The sequence below is a fragment of the Coptis chinensis genome, chromosome 9, assembly GCF_015680905.1.
Source record: "Coptis chinensis isolate HL-2020 chromosome 9, ASM1568090v1, whole genome shotgun sequence".
Classification (NCBI taxonomy): domain Eukaryota; kingdom Viridiplantae; phylum Streptophyta; class Magnoliopsida; order Ranunculales; family Ranunculaceae; genus Coptis; species Coptis chinensis.
In genome coordinates, this window is record NC_141464.1 from 42,495,383 (window position 1) to 42,516,698 (window position 21,316).

The 21,316-nt window shown below is 35.9% G+C and overlaps 1 protein-coding gene across 12 annotated transcripts; it reads right to left on the reverse strand.

The window, feature by feature from the left end:
• Positions 1 to 10,208: 10,208 nt before the first annotated feature.
• Positions 10,209 to 19,580, reverse strand: LOC147476124 (uncharacterized). Of its 12 annotated transcripts, none has more exons than XR_015208532.1 (8): positions 19,324 to 19,579; positions 18,853 to 18,982; positions 18,053 to 18,147; positions 13,822 to 13,871; positions 13,075 to 13,209; positions 12,665 to 12,745; positions 12,285 to 12,335; positions 10,209 to 10,448 (listed from the first exon to the last, which is right to left on the reverse strand). XR_015208532.1 is itself a non-coding variant. In XM_086583741.1 (6 exons), exons 4-6 carry the CDS (start codon positions 13,204 to 13,206, stop codon positions 10,263 to 10,265), a joined length of 369 nt encoding a protein of 122 aa, XP_086439867.1. In that variant the 5' UTR covers positions 13,207 to 13,209; positions 13,822 to 13,871; positions 18,053 to 18,147; positions 19,324 to 19,566; the 3' UTR covers positions 10,209 to 10,262. The 12 variants fall into 12 exon arrangements, 4 of the variants coding, with proteins under 4 accessions (XP_086439867.1, XP_086439866.1, XP_086439868.1 ...); XR_015208531.1 differs by having other exon boundaries at positions 12,661 to 12,745; XR_015208535.1 differs by lacking the exon at positions 10,209 to 10,448 and adding an exon at positions 11,341 to 11,573 and having other exon boundaries at positions 19,324 to 19,580.
• Between the last annotated feature and the right edge of the window lie 1,736 nt (positions 19,581 to 21,316).

A 21,316-nucleotide genomic window follows, 5' to 3' on the forward strand; every position in this document is an offset into this window, starting at 1 on the left:
TGGCATGAGTAATCCAATGATGGGTAAACTTGGAAAGCAACTATCCGGAGTAAAAACTCGTCGAATGACCGCAGTGGCTAAGTAAAGATAGTATCGATGTGGCAAAAGGCGGTTTTCACCCTCGAACTTGTCAAGTTTTACCACTTACCCCGAACTTCACTTAATTTTAACCACTCGACTTGTAAAACGTATCCAGCTCCATTTTTTCTAGTTCATTTCCGCACTGAAAAGTGATTGGAATTATATTTTCCGACGTGGCAAAATTAGAATTCCACGTCATAAAATATAATTCCACGTCACTCCACGTTACTTTTCAGGTGCCGGAAATGTACCGGAAATATGAAGGTGGATACGTTTTACAAGTACAGGGTTAAAATTGCCTAAATTGAACTTTATGGGGGCAAGTGGTAAAACTTGACAAGTTCGAGGGTGAAATATGCCAATTTGCCTATCGATGTGGTAGAATGAGATAGATCGTTACATACTCAATTACTAGTATAGAGAAAGTAAAACATAACACAACACAAAGATGTACCGTGGTTCGGCCAATAATGTTTGCTTCCACAAAAGCTAATCCTTTTATAAGCATGAGAAAGAAGATTACAATCACTCCTCTCAAGTCTCTCCAAACTTACTAGATCACTCCTATCTCCTTACAAGCTTTTTCTCTTTGTAGGGGTTTTTCTCAATTTTGCTTGCTCTCAAAATTGGTTTCTCTCAAAGACTTCTGTTATTTAAAACCTAACTTTGGTTTTATAGTATTATGAAATTTCATAATATTTCAACAAAAAACGGATCTCGGTTAGGTTCAACTGGGGCCGTCTATGCTTCTTAAAGTTGGTCGACCAAACCGATTTTGAAACAATATCGGCGTAGGAACTTTAGAAGTGAGACGGTTCGGCTGCACCATCCATGAGTGGGAAAGTTGGCAGGACGCCGACCATACTTCATAATGTCATCCAGTCTCCCAATACAACCTAGTTTCTTGTTTTGCCAATCTTTCTCATGTGAGGGAGAACACCCAACACTAGTATGATACATAAACTGGGTGACTGTAGTTCTTTTGTTGTGCCAAGTATGGGTCTGTTAGGTGGTATGTGGTTAGTGTGGAAACGTTTTGTGAATGTGGAGGTGTTGGGCTCTGATAGTTGGTTTATATCCACTGTAATGTTGATCTAACTATGAATGGGAAAGATGAGAAGTTTGTTTTGTCTTGTGTTTATGGTAATCCCAAATTGGTTATCCGTAAGATGCAATGGTCTGTTTTACCTCTGTTGAAACCACAAAATGATGAAAAATGGATGGTGATGGGGGATTTTAACGAAGTAACAACTCAGACATAAAAGTGGGGTGGTCAGCCATTTAACTATGTACAAGCTATACCTTTTATGGATATGATTACAACTTGTGAATTGATTGATTTGGGATTCATTGGAAACAGTTTTACATGGACCAATAAACAAGTTGGGGGAAGGAGAATATGGGAACGACTTGATAAAACTCTTGTGAATGTTATTTGGATGTTGCAGTTTGTGAATACAAAGTTTACCATCAAATGTCAATGACTTCTGATCATAAGTTCCTGGTTATCAAAGTTTGCACTAAACAAAATCACCTCCCAAGGCATTTTCGATTTGAAGCTATGTGGTTACAAGATAGGAGTTGTACAGATCAAGTTAAGTTGGCTTTCGAAGTCGACGTAGTGGGCTCTCCCTCTTTCAGTTTGTGCAACAAGCTAAAACAATTTCAGAAGAACCTCAAATGGTGGAATAAGCACATTTTCGGACATTTAGATACCAAATTGAAAGAGACGCAGCAGAAACTTGAGCATATTCAATATTGTATCCTTACTTACAACGACCCGTGAGATGATTTATTTTATGGCAAAAACACTTTCGCAAATTCAAAAGTACAATGATCTACTTGTTGAACATGCTACTCATTGGGGACATAAATCATGCTCAGACTGGTATAAGTTTGGTGACCTGAACACCAAATATTTTCATGTTTTAGTCAAATGTCGACGACAAAAATCTTTCATTCACATGATTAGAGACCCTATAGGCTGGTGCTATACTCACAGAAAGGCAGCAAATTGGAGATAGATTGATGGAATTTTTTGCAGATTTAATGACTACTTTTGCACCTTCTTTTGATTATGAGATTCTAAATGTTGAGACACCGATCTTGTCAACTACTGATCATCTTGCAAAGCCGATTGATAATAAGGAGATCTTGTTCGCCTTAAAACAAATGCATCCTTTTCAAGGCTCCTGGGCCAGACGATTTCCAAGCAATTTTCTTTCAACATTTCTAGCACCTTGTTGGACCACAAGTTTGTGATGTGGTCAAAAGATATTTTACCCAAGGAACTTTTTCACTTCAGCTAAACCATTCTTTCATTGCCTTAATCCCAAAAATTTCACATCCCACATCTCCTAAACATTTTTACCCCATTAGTTTTACCAATGTTGTGTACAAACTAATTTAAAAAATTATTTTCAATAGGTTAAGACCTATTCTGAGGAAAATAATCAGTCCTTTTCAAACATATTTTCTTCCACAGAGAAGTATCCATGACAATGCTCTTCTAGCAAATGAGTTTTACCATAAAATTAGGGGTCATGGTAATAGGAAATCCAAGTATTTTGCCTTAAAGATTGACATGCAAAAAACATATGATAAACTTGAATGGTCCTTTCTTAAAGTTGTACTTACCAAATTGGATTTCCTATGGATTGGATTAACCGCATCGTGTTTTGTGTGGAGAAGGTATCTTATTCTATTCTTTTAAATGGAGTTGCTCATGGTTTCTTCAAACCAACAAGAGGTCTTCGACAAGAGACCCTTTTTACCTCAAGATCTTTTTATTTTTTTTACACGGAGATTTTGTCGTTAAATTTTTTGAAGATGCAAAGAGAAGGTTTAATTCATGGTTGCCGACTTTGCAAGACATTGTGCTACTGTTTCCCACCTTATCTATGCCGGCGTATATCTTTGTATTCGTGAATGTGGTCTCGGGAGAAATATCTCTTGAACAACTTGCTAACGTAATATTGCAAAGTATCTAGCCAAACAATTAACCGAGAAATTAAAGTCCCGATTCTTCATCATCCCAAACTTCACAGAGACTTGTTTACTTTCTCATAAAATCCTTCGAATGCCATCTACCACCTGTATGTCGACCTATTTGGGAATACCCATTCTTACCGGGCAGAGGTCAGATTCATAAATTTGCTCCGTTACCGAGATTCCAAAATAAGCTTGCCGGGCTAGAAGTCGAAGATTCTATCAAAAGTTGGTCGTCGACCTTGGTCAATTCAGTTCTATCTTCAATACCAACTCATATCATGTCTTGCACATTGCTACCAAAGAAAGATAATTGATACTATAGATATAATAAGATATTTTCTCTTGGGGAACTCTCCATCCTAACGTAAGTCGCATTATTATTTTTCTTGGAGGTCGGCATGTGTATCGCCAAGTGCAATGGAGGGCTTGGAATCAAAGACCTCCAACTTCAAAATTATGCTAAGTTTGCAAAAAAAAAAATCTTGGGATTTGTTACAGCAAAATTCCATGTGGGCGATATAGATGCAAGATAAGTACTTTCATTCAACAAGGTTAAGTTTTCTAAATGCAAAAATTAGAAGTAATGATTCCATCATATGGAAGCAACTATGTGTTGTGAGAAGGATGATTAGAGTTGGAGATATCTGGAATATAGCAAATGGTTCATCTATTAATGCATGGGAGGTTGCTTAGATCTTAAATGACAATGAACATATGTCGATGCCATTAAAACCACAGGCGTGTGATTTGGAGTTAGTTGCTTATTTTATTAACCATGTTAACAACACATGAAATTTGGAGTTGCTACGTCAATTATGGCCTGCTGATTTTGTTAATAAAATTGCCTCCATTCCTTTGTTTCACACGACTAATAGTGATAAACTGGAATGGAAGTGGACCAGTTAGGGGTGCTATTATGTTAAGTCAACATATAATGGATGCTTGCAATTGGTGAATACCGGGAGTAGTGTGGTGGGAGAACAGAGTTTTTTTGTTCAAGTTTGTGTGGAGACTCAAGTTACCTTTTCGAATTAGATTTTTATTGTGGCAATACTTGCAAGGTGTCATCCCAGTAGTGGATCATTTGGCATCCCTTCATTTTCATGTCTATGATTAGTGTACTTTATGTGAGATTACTCCCGAGACTCCATTTCATGTTTTATTCGAGTGCAATTTTGCAAAAGTTGTATGGTGTGGTACAAATTGCATTTCGATGATTGAAGACGTCAACTACTCTTCCATGCATGATTTTCCAACAAAGAGTTTTCCGGATGTTTAATACAATCGAAAAACAAAGATGAAGGGGTTATTCAAGTTTGCTTGCTAGGACTTGGGTTATGGTTCATTTGGCTTGCAATAAATGATTCACGTATGCTTCAACCACAAGGCTCCAAATCCTATTTATTATATCATAAAGATTCATGGACAACTGCAAATTTTGAAGGACATCTTAGATGAAAAAGCACAAAAAGATCGAAGTTCATCTCTATATACATTAAATGGCATCCACCTATTGAAGGATGGGCAAAACTCAATGCAGATGGAGCAACTCTTGCGAATCCGTGGATTTGAGGTGTTGGGTGTGTACTACGATGGTTAATGGGCGCTTTATCATGGGTGCAAATGATCCCCGATTCTCCACTCCACTAACAATTTAGTTGAGTTTCTGGCTATGTTATATATATGGTATACAATATATTGGTGGTGAGACTTCGCATCCATAAGATCGTATTGGAAACAGATTCTCATTTTTTGTACAAATCCATGACTGCTACCGTGGTTGATTCAAATTGGATGTTGAAGAAAATTAGCATGGAAATTATTTCTTTATTACACAATTTTGAAGGGTACATGATTGAATGGTGCTATAGGGAGGGAAACTCATGGGCTGACTGCTTTGGCATCGAAGGATATGTGGAGGCAACATCCAAATGTAGAAAATTCTTCGTGGCTTAGCTTTTAGATGATTTAAGTTACTTAATTACCTCCTTTCTCTTTTGTATGGTTGCTTCGCGCACCTCCTTTTGTTGCTTCATAGCTTTTGATGTTCGGGGTTTTTGTAAATATATAGACTTATAAGTAAATAATGAAACTTAGTTTTCAACCAAAAAAAAAAAAAAAAAAAAAAAAAAACCTTGCCAATAATAGTAGTGGTGTCTAACAAACATGCATGAATAAAATTAAAATTAAAAAAAAACAACAACAACGCGGCCAATCCAATTTATTATTATTATTATTATTATTATTATTGTATTGTATTATTGTGTTAATACTAGTTATAAGGGGAATTATTATGGAACAATCAATTAGACATACACCTCCCCTTTCTTATTCGGTTCGAAGAGGACATAGGAGACTTTGTTTATACAAAGAGTAACTCTCAAGGAAGAAAAAATCACTCTCAAACCCACGTTTTTTTTTTATATAATTACTCACAAGGACCAAGTAGATTTTAGGACAAGTATACCCCTGACGCAAAATTAAAAACGGCCTAAGTGGTAAAAAATCAAGTTTATTCCTGACACGAAATAAAAAAACGGCCCGACCCAACGAAAACGACCCGACGTATGTAGTATGAACAATCGTTGTTTCTATTTCAACATGAGCTATGAACAATCCTTGTTCATATCTCAACATAATGTATGATTAGTGAGAATACCTATTGGAATATGAACAATCTTTGTTCATACTATATCTATTTGGGGAATGAACGATCACGGTTCATACCTCAACATGAGTTATGAACAATCATTATTCATACCTTAACATAATATATGATCAGTAAGAAAACACTTATTGGGGTATGAACAATAATCACTGTTCATACTTTAACATAATGTATGATCAGTAAAAACATATATTGGAGTATGAATAATCATTATTCTTATCTATTTTGGGTATAATCTCAACATAATATATAATCAGTAAGAACATCTTTTGGAGTATGTTCATATATATTTGGGGTATGAACAATTACTATTCATACCTCAACATAAGCTATGAACAATCTCTATTCATACCTCAACATAATATATGAGATATTCACTTATTTGAGATATGCTCACATCTCAACATAATATATGAGATATGTTCACTTATTTGGGGTATAAACAAACATTGTTCATACATGATGAGGTATGAAGTATGAACAATGACCAAAACGATAGAAAGGGTAAAATCAGAAAATATTACTTTCAAATCGGTGCTATTTGTTTTTAAGGGTTATATTCACAAAAAAAAAATTGGGTTTGTGAGTGATTTCGGGAAAAAAAAAGGGTCCTTAAGAGTGATTTTGGGCCGGAATTGGTCCTCTTTTTATCGTTGTTTATAAGTGACGCGAGATTTTGTTCATAAATTTAGTCATTGTTGACTTTCCATTTTTAACATCGTGCCGTCTGAAGGGTAGCACTGTAGCAGGGTTAGATGAAATGCCAAGTCGTTTTAGCACTTGAAATATCAAAACATTGGGTAATACACCCGTTTCTTTTAGTTTTATGGTAATTAGTTTTAGTTCTAATAGGTTATTAGTAGTGACTAATATTAGAATTAGAGCAGGTACTATTTTATATTTCCAAATTCAGAATGGGAAATGGGACAAACACCTTCCTCTCTTATCCAGTTCATTGAAAAGAACATGGGAGACTTATTTGTTTAAGAGTGACATACTGACAATCTGACATGGGAGACTTATTTGTTTTAGGCACCAGGCACTACCGCACTAGGCACTGTTAACCTTCCATAGAATTTATTAATTTTTCCCGATAATATTGCTTATCCTGAGTTGACTTCGCGCCTCTGCATGGCTAGAGTTGTAACTGAAGTAGTGAAGTGCTTTCACTCTCTGAGAATTTCGTGATGAACAGGTAGTTATTTTACTTCTGTTTTACAACTTGTGCTGTCACATGCCTCGTTCCGGTCTCGGCGGTTTTGACTTTGGAGAACCTTCATTGGCAAATTTGAAAAATTACGATGAAAAACAAAATTAGCATTGTAACGTACTTTTTTCAATGCTGCTGGCCCTTTTTCTGACAGTTTAATCAAGAAAGAGAGCAAATAAAGGTGCTGCGAACATTTTTTTGTAACGGCAGTGGAGCGCATGTGGACACTGGACAATACAGATAACTTTACTCCCAACGATATGGCATGTTATTCCAAAAAATGAAAGATGCTCGTGTGGTTTTTATGCTTCCATGGGATGGGGAAAACATTAGTTGGAAGTTGGAACTTTGTAATTCAAGAACCGCGCTCTAACCTAATGTTTCTGTACAGTCTACCGTCTACGGTAGCCAAAGAATGTATGTCACTACACAAAAATGTAGAATTATAGTTGAAAGCTATTCATGTGGCAAGTGATGGGTTCCTTAAATTCTCAAAATACACCAATTTACTGTACGTGTTTACCGCATGGAAAAGATTGATTGACGCTTCCATCAAGCATGGGGTCATGGGGAGCTCACCCTCTGAACCGTTGTGCCATAGCACTCTTCCACTCACAGATGTGTATGATTGGGAGCCTCTGTTATTTGTGCGGATGGGTCGGTCATATTTACCAATGAAGAAAATCAACGTGGAAATGTTGTACACCTGAAGACAGCAACTGCAAATCATCTCTTAAGTGCGTATGGAAGCATGGCCAAAAATGTGGCTACTATAGTACTTTTGCGCAGTCGCAGGTTAAAATATAGAAGAACCACTATCATCTCAACTGAAGTAAGGTTTGTAGATGCCAAAAGAGTGATAGTTAAATACTCAAACGAAATTCTCAAAAGCTTAATTAGTACTAATTGCGTGCATTGGTAAACAAGGGTGGGTTACATTTGTAGAAGTAAGCTATCAGCTATAATTAATACTTCCGTTCAAATGAACGTAGACTATTACGATGCTTAATCCAACGTCATAGTTTGAACTGAGATACCCTAGCGACCTAGCCTTTTTGGTTTTTCATACTGTTAAGCCTTTGCCTTGTTGGACGTCTCCTGTATCTTTGCACACAGGCTATCAGCTCATTTGAACTGCGCGCCCACACAGTTTCTTCCCGTGTTTTGATATCCACTAAGTTGTGTGATTGCCCTCGGTTTAGCGCTGATTATCCAACTGCAGGATGAAAAGTTAGGTAAGAGGCTTGTTCATGGGTACCCTTACCTTGAAGCAGAAGTTGCTAACTGTGCTAGCTAGGAATGAGTACTGTGAGAATGAAGTTGATTTCATTGCAGAAGCCAAGAAGAACACGTCTTGCCTTTCTGGATGTCCATGCTGCCACACAGGCCCGCCCAAGTGTAATTGATATACTTGCAGATGAGCACAAATGAGACAGAAAAAGGCAGGAACAGGAGCTTCAGTTCAGAATGCTGAAGTACGTATTCTTCCGCACCTTCTGAACTTCCACATGAGACCCGGCCTGCGCATTCTTCTTAGTGCAGCATGCATATTGTAGGTGCCCTAAGTAGATAGTAGACAGATTTTGAATAAAACAGAGTGGATTTAGGAATTTCCAACGCTATGGCGGCTTTGATTTTTTTGCAGATACGACTAGAAGAATAGATGAATTATTAAAGAGAAACAAAATGTAGATTAGGAAAAACCCAGTGCAATTGGATGGTATATATTTGTCTAGCGTTATTTCAATAATAATTACAATCCTCGTGTTATGTCCATTTGCAAACTTACACGCTCTGTATGTCTCGCACTGATCGACATACGGCCTCACTAAAAATTGAAGTAAGAAAATGGCAATGGCATCATATGAATAAGTTGCAGGAAAATATGAGGATTGTTTCTACAAAAATGTATCGGAATATTGAACAAAAAAGAAAAATATTAGTCACGTTGTGATAGTGGACAATGGCATCTTTAATAATCTTAGTGCCCAATGACGACTATCGATCCTTCGTTCAGTTCTTTGGCATCAATATATGAGACCATATGTATTAGGAAGTCAGTTCTTAAGAGTTGGGGTAGAAGTGCTTTATACGCGTATGCCTTCAGTGAATGAAAAAACAGCTAATAACCCTTTACAGCCTCGAGCCCATCATCTCGAGATCTCAACAAGTTGACAATAAGCAGCCTATTTTATTGCTTGCTTAAAAAAGAGAATAAAGATGAAATGGTAAGCGATTGCTTTCTCAACCTTGAACCTTCCCATGCTACTGTGGGAGACAGATTTAAACCAGAAAGACTATATCCGATTCGGCGCAATTTGTCATTCATGGAGATCCATGGCAGAAGAGAATCACCATACCTTCAATGCCTTCCGTGGTTGTTGATCTCTAAAGACGAAGAAACCCAGACTGCAACCTTCTATAGGGTGGCAGAAGCCGAATTCTATGATCTTAAGCTGACAGAATTAGCTAGCTTGTAAGAGTTTCTGTGGTGGATTTTCCCAAGGCTAGATAATGGCACACAAGGATAGTAACTTCCTATTCAATCCCTTCTTTCAAACTCAGATTAGCCCTCCACAGCAAAATGTAGTTACGTACCACTTAGGGACGCGGACGAAGCAATGACATGGCTACTATATCATCAAGGCTATTCCATCATTACTTCCAGCAGGCACTTCTTCCCAATAGGCAGTCGCAGCAAAATGTAGCGGGCCTGGTTGTAACAGTTCTGAGATTATTGAAATGTAGCTACAAAGAATGGTCTGTTTTTGGTGTTGATCAGGAAGCAGACAAAAACTTTGTAGCTACATCATTTCTTACTAGTGAATTGCCTTCCGACAACAATGAAGAAGAAAATCAACTTGGAGAAGATGATGAAGAAGTCCCAAGGGTAAAGTTTACAGACCTTTATATCGTTTGACCATATGAACAACAGACACTTATGCTTGAAGTTACAAGATTCGCCATAGGGAACGTGCTACTCATAGAATGGCCCATCTTCGATGAAAGATATAGACCAAGTATCAAATACTTGGTGGAATTATGTCGACAGCTGTTGATGGTTTATAGGTTTCGACATCTAGAATTTGATACGATACATGTCACTTAAAAATTCTTAGTATATAAACTGTATCAATAAGTGGGTTCAGGTGGAAAGCTTGCCTGATCAGATGCTATTCTTGGGAAGAAATACTTTTCTGTCTATTGCCAAGACAGAAAAGTATGCCAAGATTCGAAAGCAATTGCATCTACTTCATGGGCATACAAAGATATCACTTGTATAAATCATAAATAATAATAAAAAAATATATATCACTTGAGTTTAGTTGCTGATACTTGAGTTTCAACATCTGAAGCAAATTTAAATTTGAGAACTTTATGTAGCCTAGCAATGGGTTTGACTTCCTTCGCTTTAGTTTGGTTTGGATCTACAATGCATTTGCCCCTGAATAGATTTGTTTCAGATGGTCCTGTCTCCTCGCACCAAAGGAGCACTATCTGCCAACAGTATTCAGGTTAGCCAAAAGAAATACAAGCCAAATGAAAACAGCTTTCCAAAAAACAATTATAAGTCACCTTTAATCTAAATTAAAGGAGGAAAGAAACCACCTGATTGCAGATGGAACACAAGCTACAAAAGTAAATGATGACTCCAATTTTAACACTGAAGGTACTTACAATTTAGAACATCTAAAGAAGGGCATGCCACTAATGGACTTTTCAATTCTCTCAGGTTTAGTGAAAGAAGGCAATTGTAAGTATATGAACTTAAAGTTAAACACATCTTATCAATATGTCTCAAGGGTCTTGCCAGTGCTGATCAAAATCCTTTCAGAACAAGTATATTCCTAGATCTCCCTATAGGTTTTTAATGGTCATAGGAAAATTTCAAAAAAAATATGTTGGCTCAAAGACATAAATTGCAATAGAGCAAGGAAGACTTCTCAATTGATCCATGGGGAACATAAAACAAGTAAGGCTGAACTATAAGGTTTAGCTATTGTCAATATGATCATCAACTGAATGTTTGATTCTGAAGATGCAATGCAACCCATGAGCAACTTGAAGGGATTAATATTGTGGCTAATCAATTTTTCATCCTCTTCCAATGGATCACCACTTCACCTATGATTATATGGGTGCACCAGAGAGAATTCTCATTGTAGAATCAAGACGGTAGGGTAGGGTTTTATTCACCAATAATTCCAAAGGGCATCTTCAAACCATGTATTTAAGCTTCTCTACAAGCCAGTACTGAGGCAATTGTGAAGGAATCTGACCTGATTCTGTGAATACCTAGGTTACATTGACACCGGCACGCGTGTCGATGTCCGACACGGATACGGGGTGTCGGATACGGCGAGCAGTTGAAGATCGACACGGGGACACGGATAGGAATAATTAATTAATTTTTTAATAATTATAAATTTATTAAATTAGATGGTAAATCAGAAATTCGAGGTAAATTAAATACAATATGTGTCCGTGTGTGTCCGACACGGATACGGACACAGACACGGACACGTGGATACGTATCCGACAGATTTTTTTCAAAATATGGCGTGTCCATGTAACCTAGGTGAATACATAGCATGTCCCAATAGTTTCTTCGTACTCACCAATCTGCCAAGGGAAAAAAAACAGTAGTGAAGAACCGACTAGGTGGTAAGAAATACAAAATCTTAAAAATGTATGACTATGAAACTTAGCAGGACAACAGGATTTCCACATGAAAGTCACATTGTTACAGTATGGTGTCAAGTTGTGGAATGAAACTAGATTACTTCTTTACCCATTCTCTTTCCTGGTGAAACTGAGTTGTCAGTCCAACGTTCCTAGAAAGATAGCACACCAACTTTGGTGTCTTCTTTAAGTACAAATTAGTTATCATGTTGTTCCACTATACCATAAAATAGATCAATGCTGGCATCTGTTCAACTGTTCAAGAAGCTAATTCTATTATCTCTTCCAAACACTTCATGAACTTTCGTTAAGTGTACGTACATGGATGTGGACTTTTAGGCACAGATGTGATTCTAAAACATTAAAAAACAATAATGTAACACTTTCGAAGAAGATGAGTGAAAAATCAGAAGCATGGTTTATCCACCCAACCCACAGGAAGCTTTTGTTCCTTTTTAGTGTTTTGAACCCCTGGAGGTAGGAACACTGCACACCAGATAGAGTAGTCTCTGAGCATATCATTGCAAAGTCTATTTGACATTTCATCTTTAAAAAACAGATTACGTTTAAGTAATTTGAGTTCTCCAAGTAACAAACAAGTTATAACATATCTCACTTAAAGTACGTAAACTTTGCAAGGAAATAACTGACCAGCTTCAAATTGTCACCGATAACCAAGACTGGATTCAAGGTGTCCAAGCCCTAGAAAATTAAAGCACACAAAAAGTAGTCAAAACTGAGAAAAAATTAGCATAACTCTCCAATATACCCATAATAACTGATTTTCAAATACATAACTATCTGCAGAAACAGACATATACAGTGAAGAAATTTAGATGTATAAAAATCTTTACCAGAATCCATCATTGATCATTGGAAGGTTACAGAAAGAGTTTTTCATGCATGGATTTAATTCATTGTTGACGACCATTTATCAGGTGATTATATGGGTAAATGGAAATAAAAATCGGAAACTCAATGTCCAGTTAAATTGATTTCTAGTTTGGAAGATAAAATGAACTATCACCTACTATGTCCCAATGACCTCAAAATACATGCCAATCTGCCACATCTTTAATCCAAGATCTTTGAAAAGCTTGAGAAACATCTCCCTATGGATTGGCATGATACAGCATTTTAGCCATAAGCATAACAGAAGTATAAAAAAAAACATCGCCATACGGCATTGGACATCTGGTTATGGTTGTGCTTGGAAAATGACTGCTTCAGCTTGTCTATAAAGCTGCTCTTTCCAAGATTTCAAACTCTTGTAGTCATACTTACAATCATTTTGCATGATATCAGGCCATATTGCTTATGGTAGTCGCTCGCTTAGCATGCGAGAGGTACGGGTAACGAACCCGCATCTCCCCTTTGAAGCAATTTAGCCAATCCAGGAAAAAAAAAAATCAGGTCATATAACTTATACATTTACACGTACCGATAAGACATAGGGTGCATTAGGAGGGACTGCTCCACAAACAGCATCAAGATCAAGTAAAACATAATCCTTCTCTTCTTCTCCTCCTTTGTCAACCACATTCTCAGTTTGTTTGGAGTTTTCGACTTCCATATCCTACACGCATGATAAAGTAAACTAGTCTCTTCACAAGGCTATTCTACAAAGTAACTGGTACTAGGTCAACAATATCATTATAAACCAAATTAACGACGCTTGAATGCGATGGGTAAAAATGCCAAGTAATCTTGCTAGTACAGTGCTAATGGGATCCAATGACATTTCAGTAATGCACGTTTGATTTAGTCATTTATTTGTATAACTAATACGCATGCAGTGTTTTCTCACAAAATTAAACAACCATAAAATTTGAAGTAATAGTTCAGGCATTATGTAAGTTGAAACCATAGAGAAGTTGGGTCATGCCTTTACATATTAAAATATAACTTGATTTAAGAAGTGAGGACGAATATAAAGAGATTATGAGAGAGAGGGAGAACAGATTAGTAGGAAGTGCGGAAGGGAGAGAATTAGGTGCAATTAAAAGATAGCTAAGTCAGGGTCATAGACAAAACTACATAAGAATTAGATGCCGAGTAATATAGAATAAAGAAAAGTTGATTAATTAAATTAATCTCCCCAATTAAATTAATCCCCCATGAGAACCAACGTGAGGGGAGACAAATTACTGTAAACAATTGAAAGAAACTAAAGCAAAGAATGCCCAACCTGAAGATTCAAACTTTTTTCTCTAGTTGTAATTTCATCTTTTAATCAACCTGTAAAATTAATTAATCGGGTCAAAATAAATAAAGCCCAGTCAAGAGAACCAACTTGAAAAATCAAAGCTTGGCCGGTTGTGTAGAGTAACCAAAAGTAAAAAATTATCTTTTCCTGAAACCCAAAATCAAAGTAAGAAATGGGCACTGCATGAGGGTATAGGAGCGGCGGTTGGGGAAAAAAAAGGAAAGTTTGTTTTCGGGTTTTTCAATTTTTCAGTAATTTTTCTGTAATGGTTGTATGCATAACTCCATTAATGAGATGGTTATTATTAAGTGATCTCTTCCTCCCCGTGACACTATTAAGGTCAACTGCGATGGTGCTGCAAAATGGAATCCTGGAATGGCTTGCATGGGAGCTTCTTTTAGAGATAATACAGGGTGATTTCTTGCTTATGATGTGGAAGAAAATTGGAGTGAATACAAACTATTGCATGTGAAAGAGGTTGGTTGAAGTTGTGGGTCGAGTCAGACTCCGATGCTGCTGGTATGGCCACTACAGAAAGGGTCATTTACCAAGTTGGTCAAATGATATTTACCACCAGTGGCGGAAGCTAGGGGGTCAGGCACCCTGGATTTTGGCAGAATTTTTTTTGGGTTGGTTTCCTTTATATACATGAATTGCCTCTTTTGCCCACACATCTGAAATTTAATGATCAATAGAAAGGCAAAACAGTCATTAAAAAAAAAGGCAAAATCATCACAAAAATAGACCAAGAGTGACACAAACAAACATAATTGTACCATTTTTTTTTATAGGAATTACAGGAGTAGGGAATTACCATTACTGTAGGTGGGAGCCGGAATTTTTAAATTAGTTAAGATTTGGTAATTGACTTGTTAATTTGATTTGAGTTTCACTTGGAAACCGAAACACATGGATCCCTCCAAAAGAATGAAAAATAAATACATAACATATGGGTCCCTCCAATGGATGAAAAGTAAAAGTTATAAAGTCTATCATTTTGCATGCTCCTTAAATTAAATTACTACAAAACATATGGGCAGTTAGAATTTAGGCTGAGTCCAATGGTTATCAACTTCTTATCCCTATTCCTTCAAAAAAAAAAAAGTGGTATAAGAATAGAGAGTGGGTTTTGGTGATCCAATGGTTAGTTTGAAACCCACTTTTTTTTCAACAACAAAAAAAAAAATTAATAAAAATGATTCTACGTCACTTCAAATGGCACCAAAGGAGACAATTTTTCTTCTCTGCACCACTTCAAGTGGCGCCATTTGTATCGTTTTCATTTGACTCCACTTCAACCAGCGTAGAATGCACTATGCATTCCTCAAAAACACTCTATATATATATAGAGTAAAATCCGGATGAGGGGTAATTTCTACCACTGCTCTACTTTTAGGAAGATGCGAGGCCATTGGACTCAGCCTTAGAACATGTGGCATTAAAAATTTACAAATGAACTTTTCTTTGTTGCCGCATTACACAAGATTATTTGCAATTAGAATTTAGAATATGTGACATGACAAATTTACAATTTAACTTTTCTTTGATGTCACATTACACAAGGCTCTTGTGTATTTTGCATTACGCCAAGTGATATTTTATCACAGACGAAGAGGGAAAAAAAAATAAAAACATAATATCATAGGCTATATATAAGACTACCAGTTAGACACCTTATTTAAAACAAAAACTATATCATTATATAAACCAAATAATGGAGGTGTAGAAGTTTGAGTCTAAGAAAAAAAACAGATAAATCAAATAACATTATGAACTAGCCTATGCAATTAACAATTTCATTTAGTCTAATTAACAAAACTAGTAGGTTCGATTTGTCATACAACACTTTCAAAATAAGGAAATTTCCGTTATCCAAAATATTTATATAATTTTGATTTTCAAAATATCTTTGAGTTAGCTGATTTATGGTAGTGATTTAATATGAGAAAATATCTATCTTTTTCTCCATCTAGCAAAAAAAAAAAACTCAAACTAGAAACTTGTAAATTTTTTTTGAGATCTAGTTGTTTCCATTTTTGAGCTAGTTGATTTGTGTGTTGTGATTAGTAGTTTAAGATATGTTTTATTTTCTCATGACAAACACTCTTCTCACTTTGCAATCTACTTTTTTACTTTTAAATTCTAGATTATTGATAATTAAAGAATAATTGGGTTGATTTCGCACCAATTAGACAAACAATTGAACAACAATTGAATTTCCTTTTCAAATCATCGAATCTTTATGTTAATCAATCATGTGATTTATCTCGATTTCGATATTGTTGTCGTCGATGATATTTTTAAGTTTGGAGTAGTAGTCTGATACACATGAAAACACCACTATGCATGTGTATAACAAACATGCACGCACTAGTAAACATGTGTACAACAAATATGCAAACACTACTAAGCATGTGTATACCACACATACACATGCATTGTATAACACACATACACATCAAGGTATAATAATTACATGCTCGTCTAACACAGATGCAAACACTACTATGTATGTGTATACCACACATACACATATCATTACGCATGTGTACAACATAAGTGCAAACACCATTATGCACGTGACACTTGTAAAGTTGCATTCTAAATTATTATATTTATTTTGTTGAAATTTTAATTGTTTCAAAAATTATTTTTAATTTTCAAAAATTTCAAATGTGTCGATATTTAATATCTTGGTTAAATATTAAATCAAAATTGCAAAAAAATTTCATTTTGTGATTTTTTTTTTTGCATTTTTCGATTTTTTTTTTTTTTAGTAATTTTTAAAAATCTTTCTAGAAGTAGGAGAGAGAGAGAGAGGAGAGGAGAGAAAAGGAGAGAGCGCTTGAGAGAGGAGAGAGTGAGAGTGAGACACATGAGAGAGAGAGTGGCTACATGTCTTTTTTTTTTTTTAAATTAAAATGAAGGGCAAAACTGTCTTTTTATGTTTTTGTCGTGGGACCATAATTCCCAGCCGCACCCAGGGACAGATGCAGGATTCAACAACGGGGGGGGGGGGGGTAGCACTAATTTTTACTACTATTTCTTTCTTGACTTTTTTTGGGGTGAACAGTTACCACTGTATTTATGGTTTTGAGCAAAGTTGGGGGGCTACAGCCGGTCAGCCAACTCATAGATTCACCCCTGCTGGAGACGTAATTCTTACCCAATTCTATCCTATGGGCCCGATTTCTGCCCAGAATAATAGAACAATGACTACTAAAAAAAAAAAAAAGATTTGTTGTGTTATTTTAAAAGTGACACAACAAGTCTGATGTGTCGGTTTTTCACAGATACAGAAGTGACACAAAAAGCAGTGACACAATAGGTTTTCTAAATCCGACACAACAGATATAGCAATTGTGTCAGTTTGTAGCTATAAACTGACACAACATGTGTACTACTTGTGTCGGTTTTTTTTGATACACCTCTAAAATTTGTCGTGGGAAAGCATAAACTGACACAAGAAATAGAACTGTTGTGTCAGTTCTTCTACAAACCCACACAACTGGATCCCCTCTTGTGTCACTTTTAGATCACCTGTCTCTCTTGTGTCACATGAACAACAATAACAATTGACCAGTAGAAAAAGCATTGTCATCCACATCTATATAACACAACAATCTAAAAAACAAACTCATTTCATTACTAAATAATTGCACTATCCAACATCAGTTTACAATTAACCAACCAACCAACCAAAATACAACTTCTAATGTATCGTGTCTTATCATCATCCTTTGTAAGAGCATTAATGCTTTGAGGGTTTCCAAATTCATGTTTTGCTCGAGAAAGCAATCTCATAAGAAGTATACAAGTGTCTAGTACCATACATAAACTAACTTGCAGATTTCAAAACTACATAGAACAATTGTACTAGAAGACCCAGCTAGCCCAACTTAAATAGCAATGTGAATTAAGGCATCAATTTATTTTACTATCTATCCAAACATAAGGGTATGAAGAAAAGGCATAAACTAAATTAGGCCCGACACTTTTCCATTTGGACTTCTTGTACTAAACAAAAGTTTTTAAATTGAGCAGAAAATAGGTATCAATTTATTACAAATGAAGTATATTCAATTGGAAGCATATAACCAATCAGCCCACAAAAAGGGAAGCATAACAAAAGGTCTGTCATAACAAAAGGTCTCTAGTTGGGATCCTCAGCATAAAGTTGCTAAACTAATTAAAAACATATAGAACTGATTACCATTTTATCGGAGAGGTCATCATAACCGTCCTTGCCTATTCGATGGTTATATTCGTTAAAATCCCTTCTCTCTGCTTGCTAGGCTTGCTTAACTCCTAAAGGTTTTCAAGGAAAAAGGAATTAGTTTACCTTAAGTTGCCCCAAAATATTCTTTTAGTGGAAATTATAAATAAAATATGCAATTTGAACAGATTGCAAGAAAAACACGGAAGTAGTTCAGAATGGAAGCACATTCAATAGACGAGATATCAGAATGGAGAACATTTGCAAGTGAATCAGGTGATAATGATCTTAATCGTGTGGGTGGACCAAATAATTCGTTATTAACTGATGGTGGTTTATCTACTGTTACTTCTAAATGTAGGTGGTTCTAGTGATTTTTTGTCTTATTCTTCACTTAGTCGTTGGCAGAATTGTGGCTCTAATCCTTAGAGGAGTTTGATAAAGCAGAGAGATGTCTATGAACTAAGGCTACTTAACATGCAATTTGAACAAACACAATCTAGAATTCAACTGCCCAAAACAAAATAAACCATCTTAACAGAACGATAGTTTAACACTCTCTCCCATCTTTCTCTCAAGGTGCTATACAATCTATTCAGATAATTCACATAGTTTAAATACAAACAAAGATTCAGTTTAAATTACTAAAAAAACTGATACGGAAAGCACTAGTTGTTCGTCAGAGTAAACATGCGGTGCCAAAAAAGTGAATCCCAAAACCCAATATACCTACTTGGAATCAAACCCTAGTTTTATAACTGCTCATCACTACTAAAAAGATTAAAAAGAAAGCTTACAAGCACTGATATAAACCGCGCGACTCGAGAAGTTCTGAAAAATTGGTTTGGTATTACTAGTATACTGTTGTGCACAGGAGCGTGACTGGACATGCAGTTTCTACCAATATGTTTTTGGATGAATTGGTGCCTAAGAAGATGAATAGAGCAGATTCTATCAAAAAGAAGGAATGGAAAAATAAAAAATCACAGCATAAGCAACCAAAACTTGTTCTACAATAGTTAAAGCATTACACAGCACAGTTTGTAGCATGATGTTTGAATTTGAATGGTGACCACGGGTGTGCTACAATTGTGAAGGAAGGGGTTTCGAGCTCATACATATAATAATAATTGAAGTATATATACAGTTAAATTTCCTACCAAACCTTATTTGACCAAACATATAAAATTGCAGTTACACGTTTCGAGTTGGCGCAACAAGTAGATTAAACAAAGTAGAATGAGTACAAAAACATGGATAAACCTTACCGACTAGTAGAGTTCGTTTGCACAATCGTTCACAAATGTCGGAGAAAGAGGTCTTAAATAAGCTAAATTAACAACAAGGGCGAGAGTCTCCAAGATGAAAGCTTGAGTTTTTAACAACAAGGATGTCGAAGACGAGAAGAGAGGTTATGTTTTTTAAGCGAAATTAAGTTAGAGTTCTTAATTCTTAATTTGGGATACTTGAAATTTGTCACTTAAGCACGAAATTTTCATGTGTCGGTCTGATGAAGTATAGAGAACACAACACTCACAAACAAAAAATAAGGTCCTGTATTGGGCGCCACCGGAATTGGATTGGGCATCAAGCCCAAATTGTGAAGCCCAACAAAAAGCCCAATACCCCCCCCCCCCCCACCTAATCGTGAAACTGAGAAAACTTGTTGTAACCGTTATCTCTTTTGCGATTTCTCATCCAAAACCCTCGACAAAATCCCTCTCGCGATTTGTAAACAATCATCCTTCAATCCAACAACAGAAGCATTTTTTCACAACAACAAAGCATTGTGAGTTGCTGGGCCTGTTGGTTCTCAAGTTCTTCAACTTCTCTATCTTCAATCAGCTTCAAGTAAGTTAATTTGTTTTGTGTTATCAATCAGCTTCAACTTCTCTGTCTTCAATCAAATTCTCTTTCAATTTCTACAATCACTTTGAAACCATAGAAAAATTATATCAGTTTGTATTAAAGTTTGTTTTTTTCGACCAATAGAAATGATATCAGTGTATATTATTATCTTTTTTTATACATTTTGATGGTAATAAGTAATAACGATGATGGTATGGTAGAGTTTTTGTTTAGTTTAGCACCATTCACTGTTATGATGATAAATGGTATCATTAATTTCCCTTTAGTTACATTTAATCGAAAATCATTTGTTTTACCAATTTAAAGAATTTCGTGTATTTGGGATTTGGCATAATGTATGAGGCGATTATGATAAGGATGACTATAGAGTAAATAAGGATTAGGAGGTATATCAACTTGTTTATCAATTGGTTTGAGTGTCTCCCTCGCATTTTCAACAGTGTGTTTAAAAGGATTGAAGGAATTGTGAATATGTCGTAGTCTTGATTGCATTATTGAGTGGCGTTAGAATCCTTTAGAGTTGTAGCTGATAACTCCTGTACTTGATTTTATTGCAGAGTTTCACCGGATAGCCGACTTTACATCTTCTCACAATCCAATCGTCTCACAATCCGGTATGGCTACTAGATATAACCTGTTATTTTCCTCTCTCACATTGCACTTTCGAAGGATGCCTTGTACTCACATTTTCTGTAATGTTTCTATTCTTGTCTTTGGGTTCACCTATTTTTTTGTGTAGAAACCGAGAATCTCTTATTAGCTTCTACAAGATTTCTTATTTGCTTTGAAATATTAGTTTTTTATGTGTGAGCAGTAACATGAAATTAAGAAATGGGTTGTTCACCACTTTTTTGTTTTTTTGTAGTTTTATAAATGTGTGTTGGTAATTGAGTTTGTTTGAGAAGTAGACTATTTGTTCTCAAGCTCAAATGAATTTGCAGTTTATACAAGTGACCCAACCATGTACTATAAAGCATTACATTATACATTGCATATGCCAATTAAACTAAAGAAAGCTATTGTTTTGTTTTTTCGGATGTTGATGGAACAATGACAATTGAATTTGGCACATGATATGCCATTGTGTTCTAAATAGTATTGTTGTGGCTGAACAATTATATTTGAACTAGATGCTTAATCAGCCACGCCCATTCCGTGTGGGTTATATTGAAACAAATTTACAAATGGTAGACCCGAGGATCAGTAGGCTTAAACAGAGTCCAACAAGCCCACACCCACTTTCCCATGAGTTAGGACACAATGAGGTTTTCAAAGCTTTAAGACCTATAGACCATCCAACATGCTCGACCTTTTAACCCTCTCAAAAAGCAACCAAATTCGGTCAGTCATCAATTTATTCGCGAGAATTCTCTGTTTTGTACATTTAGGTAC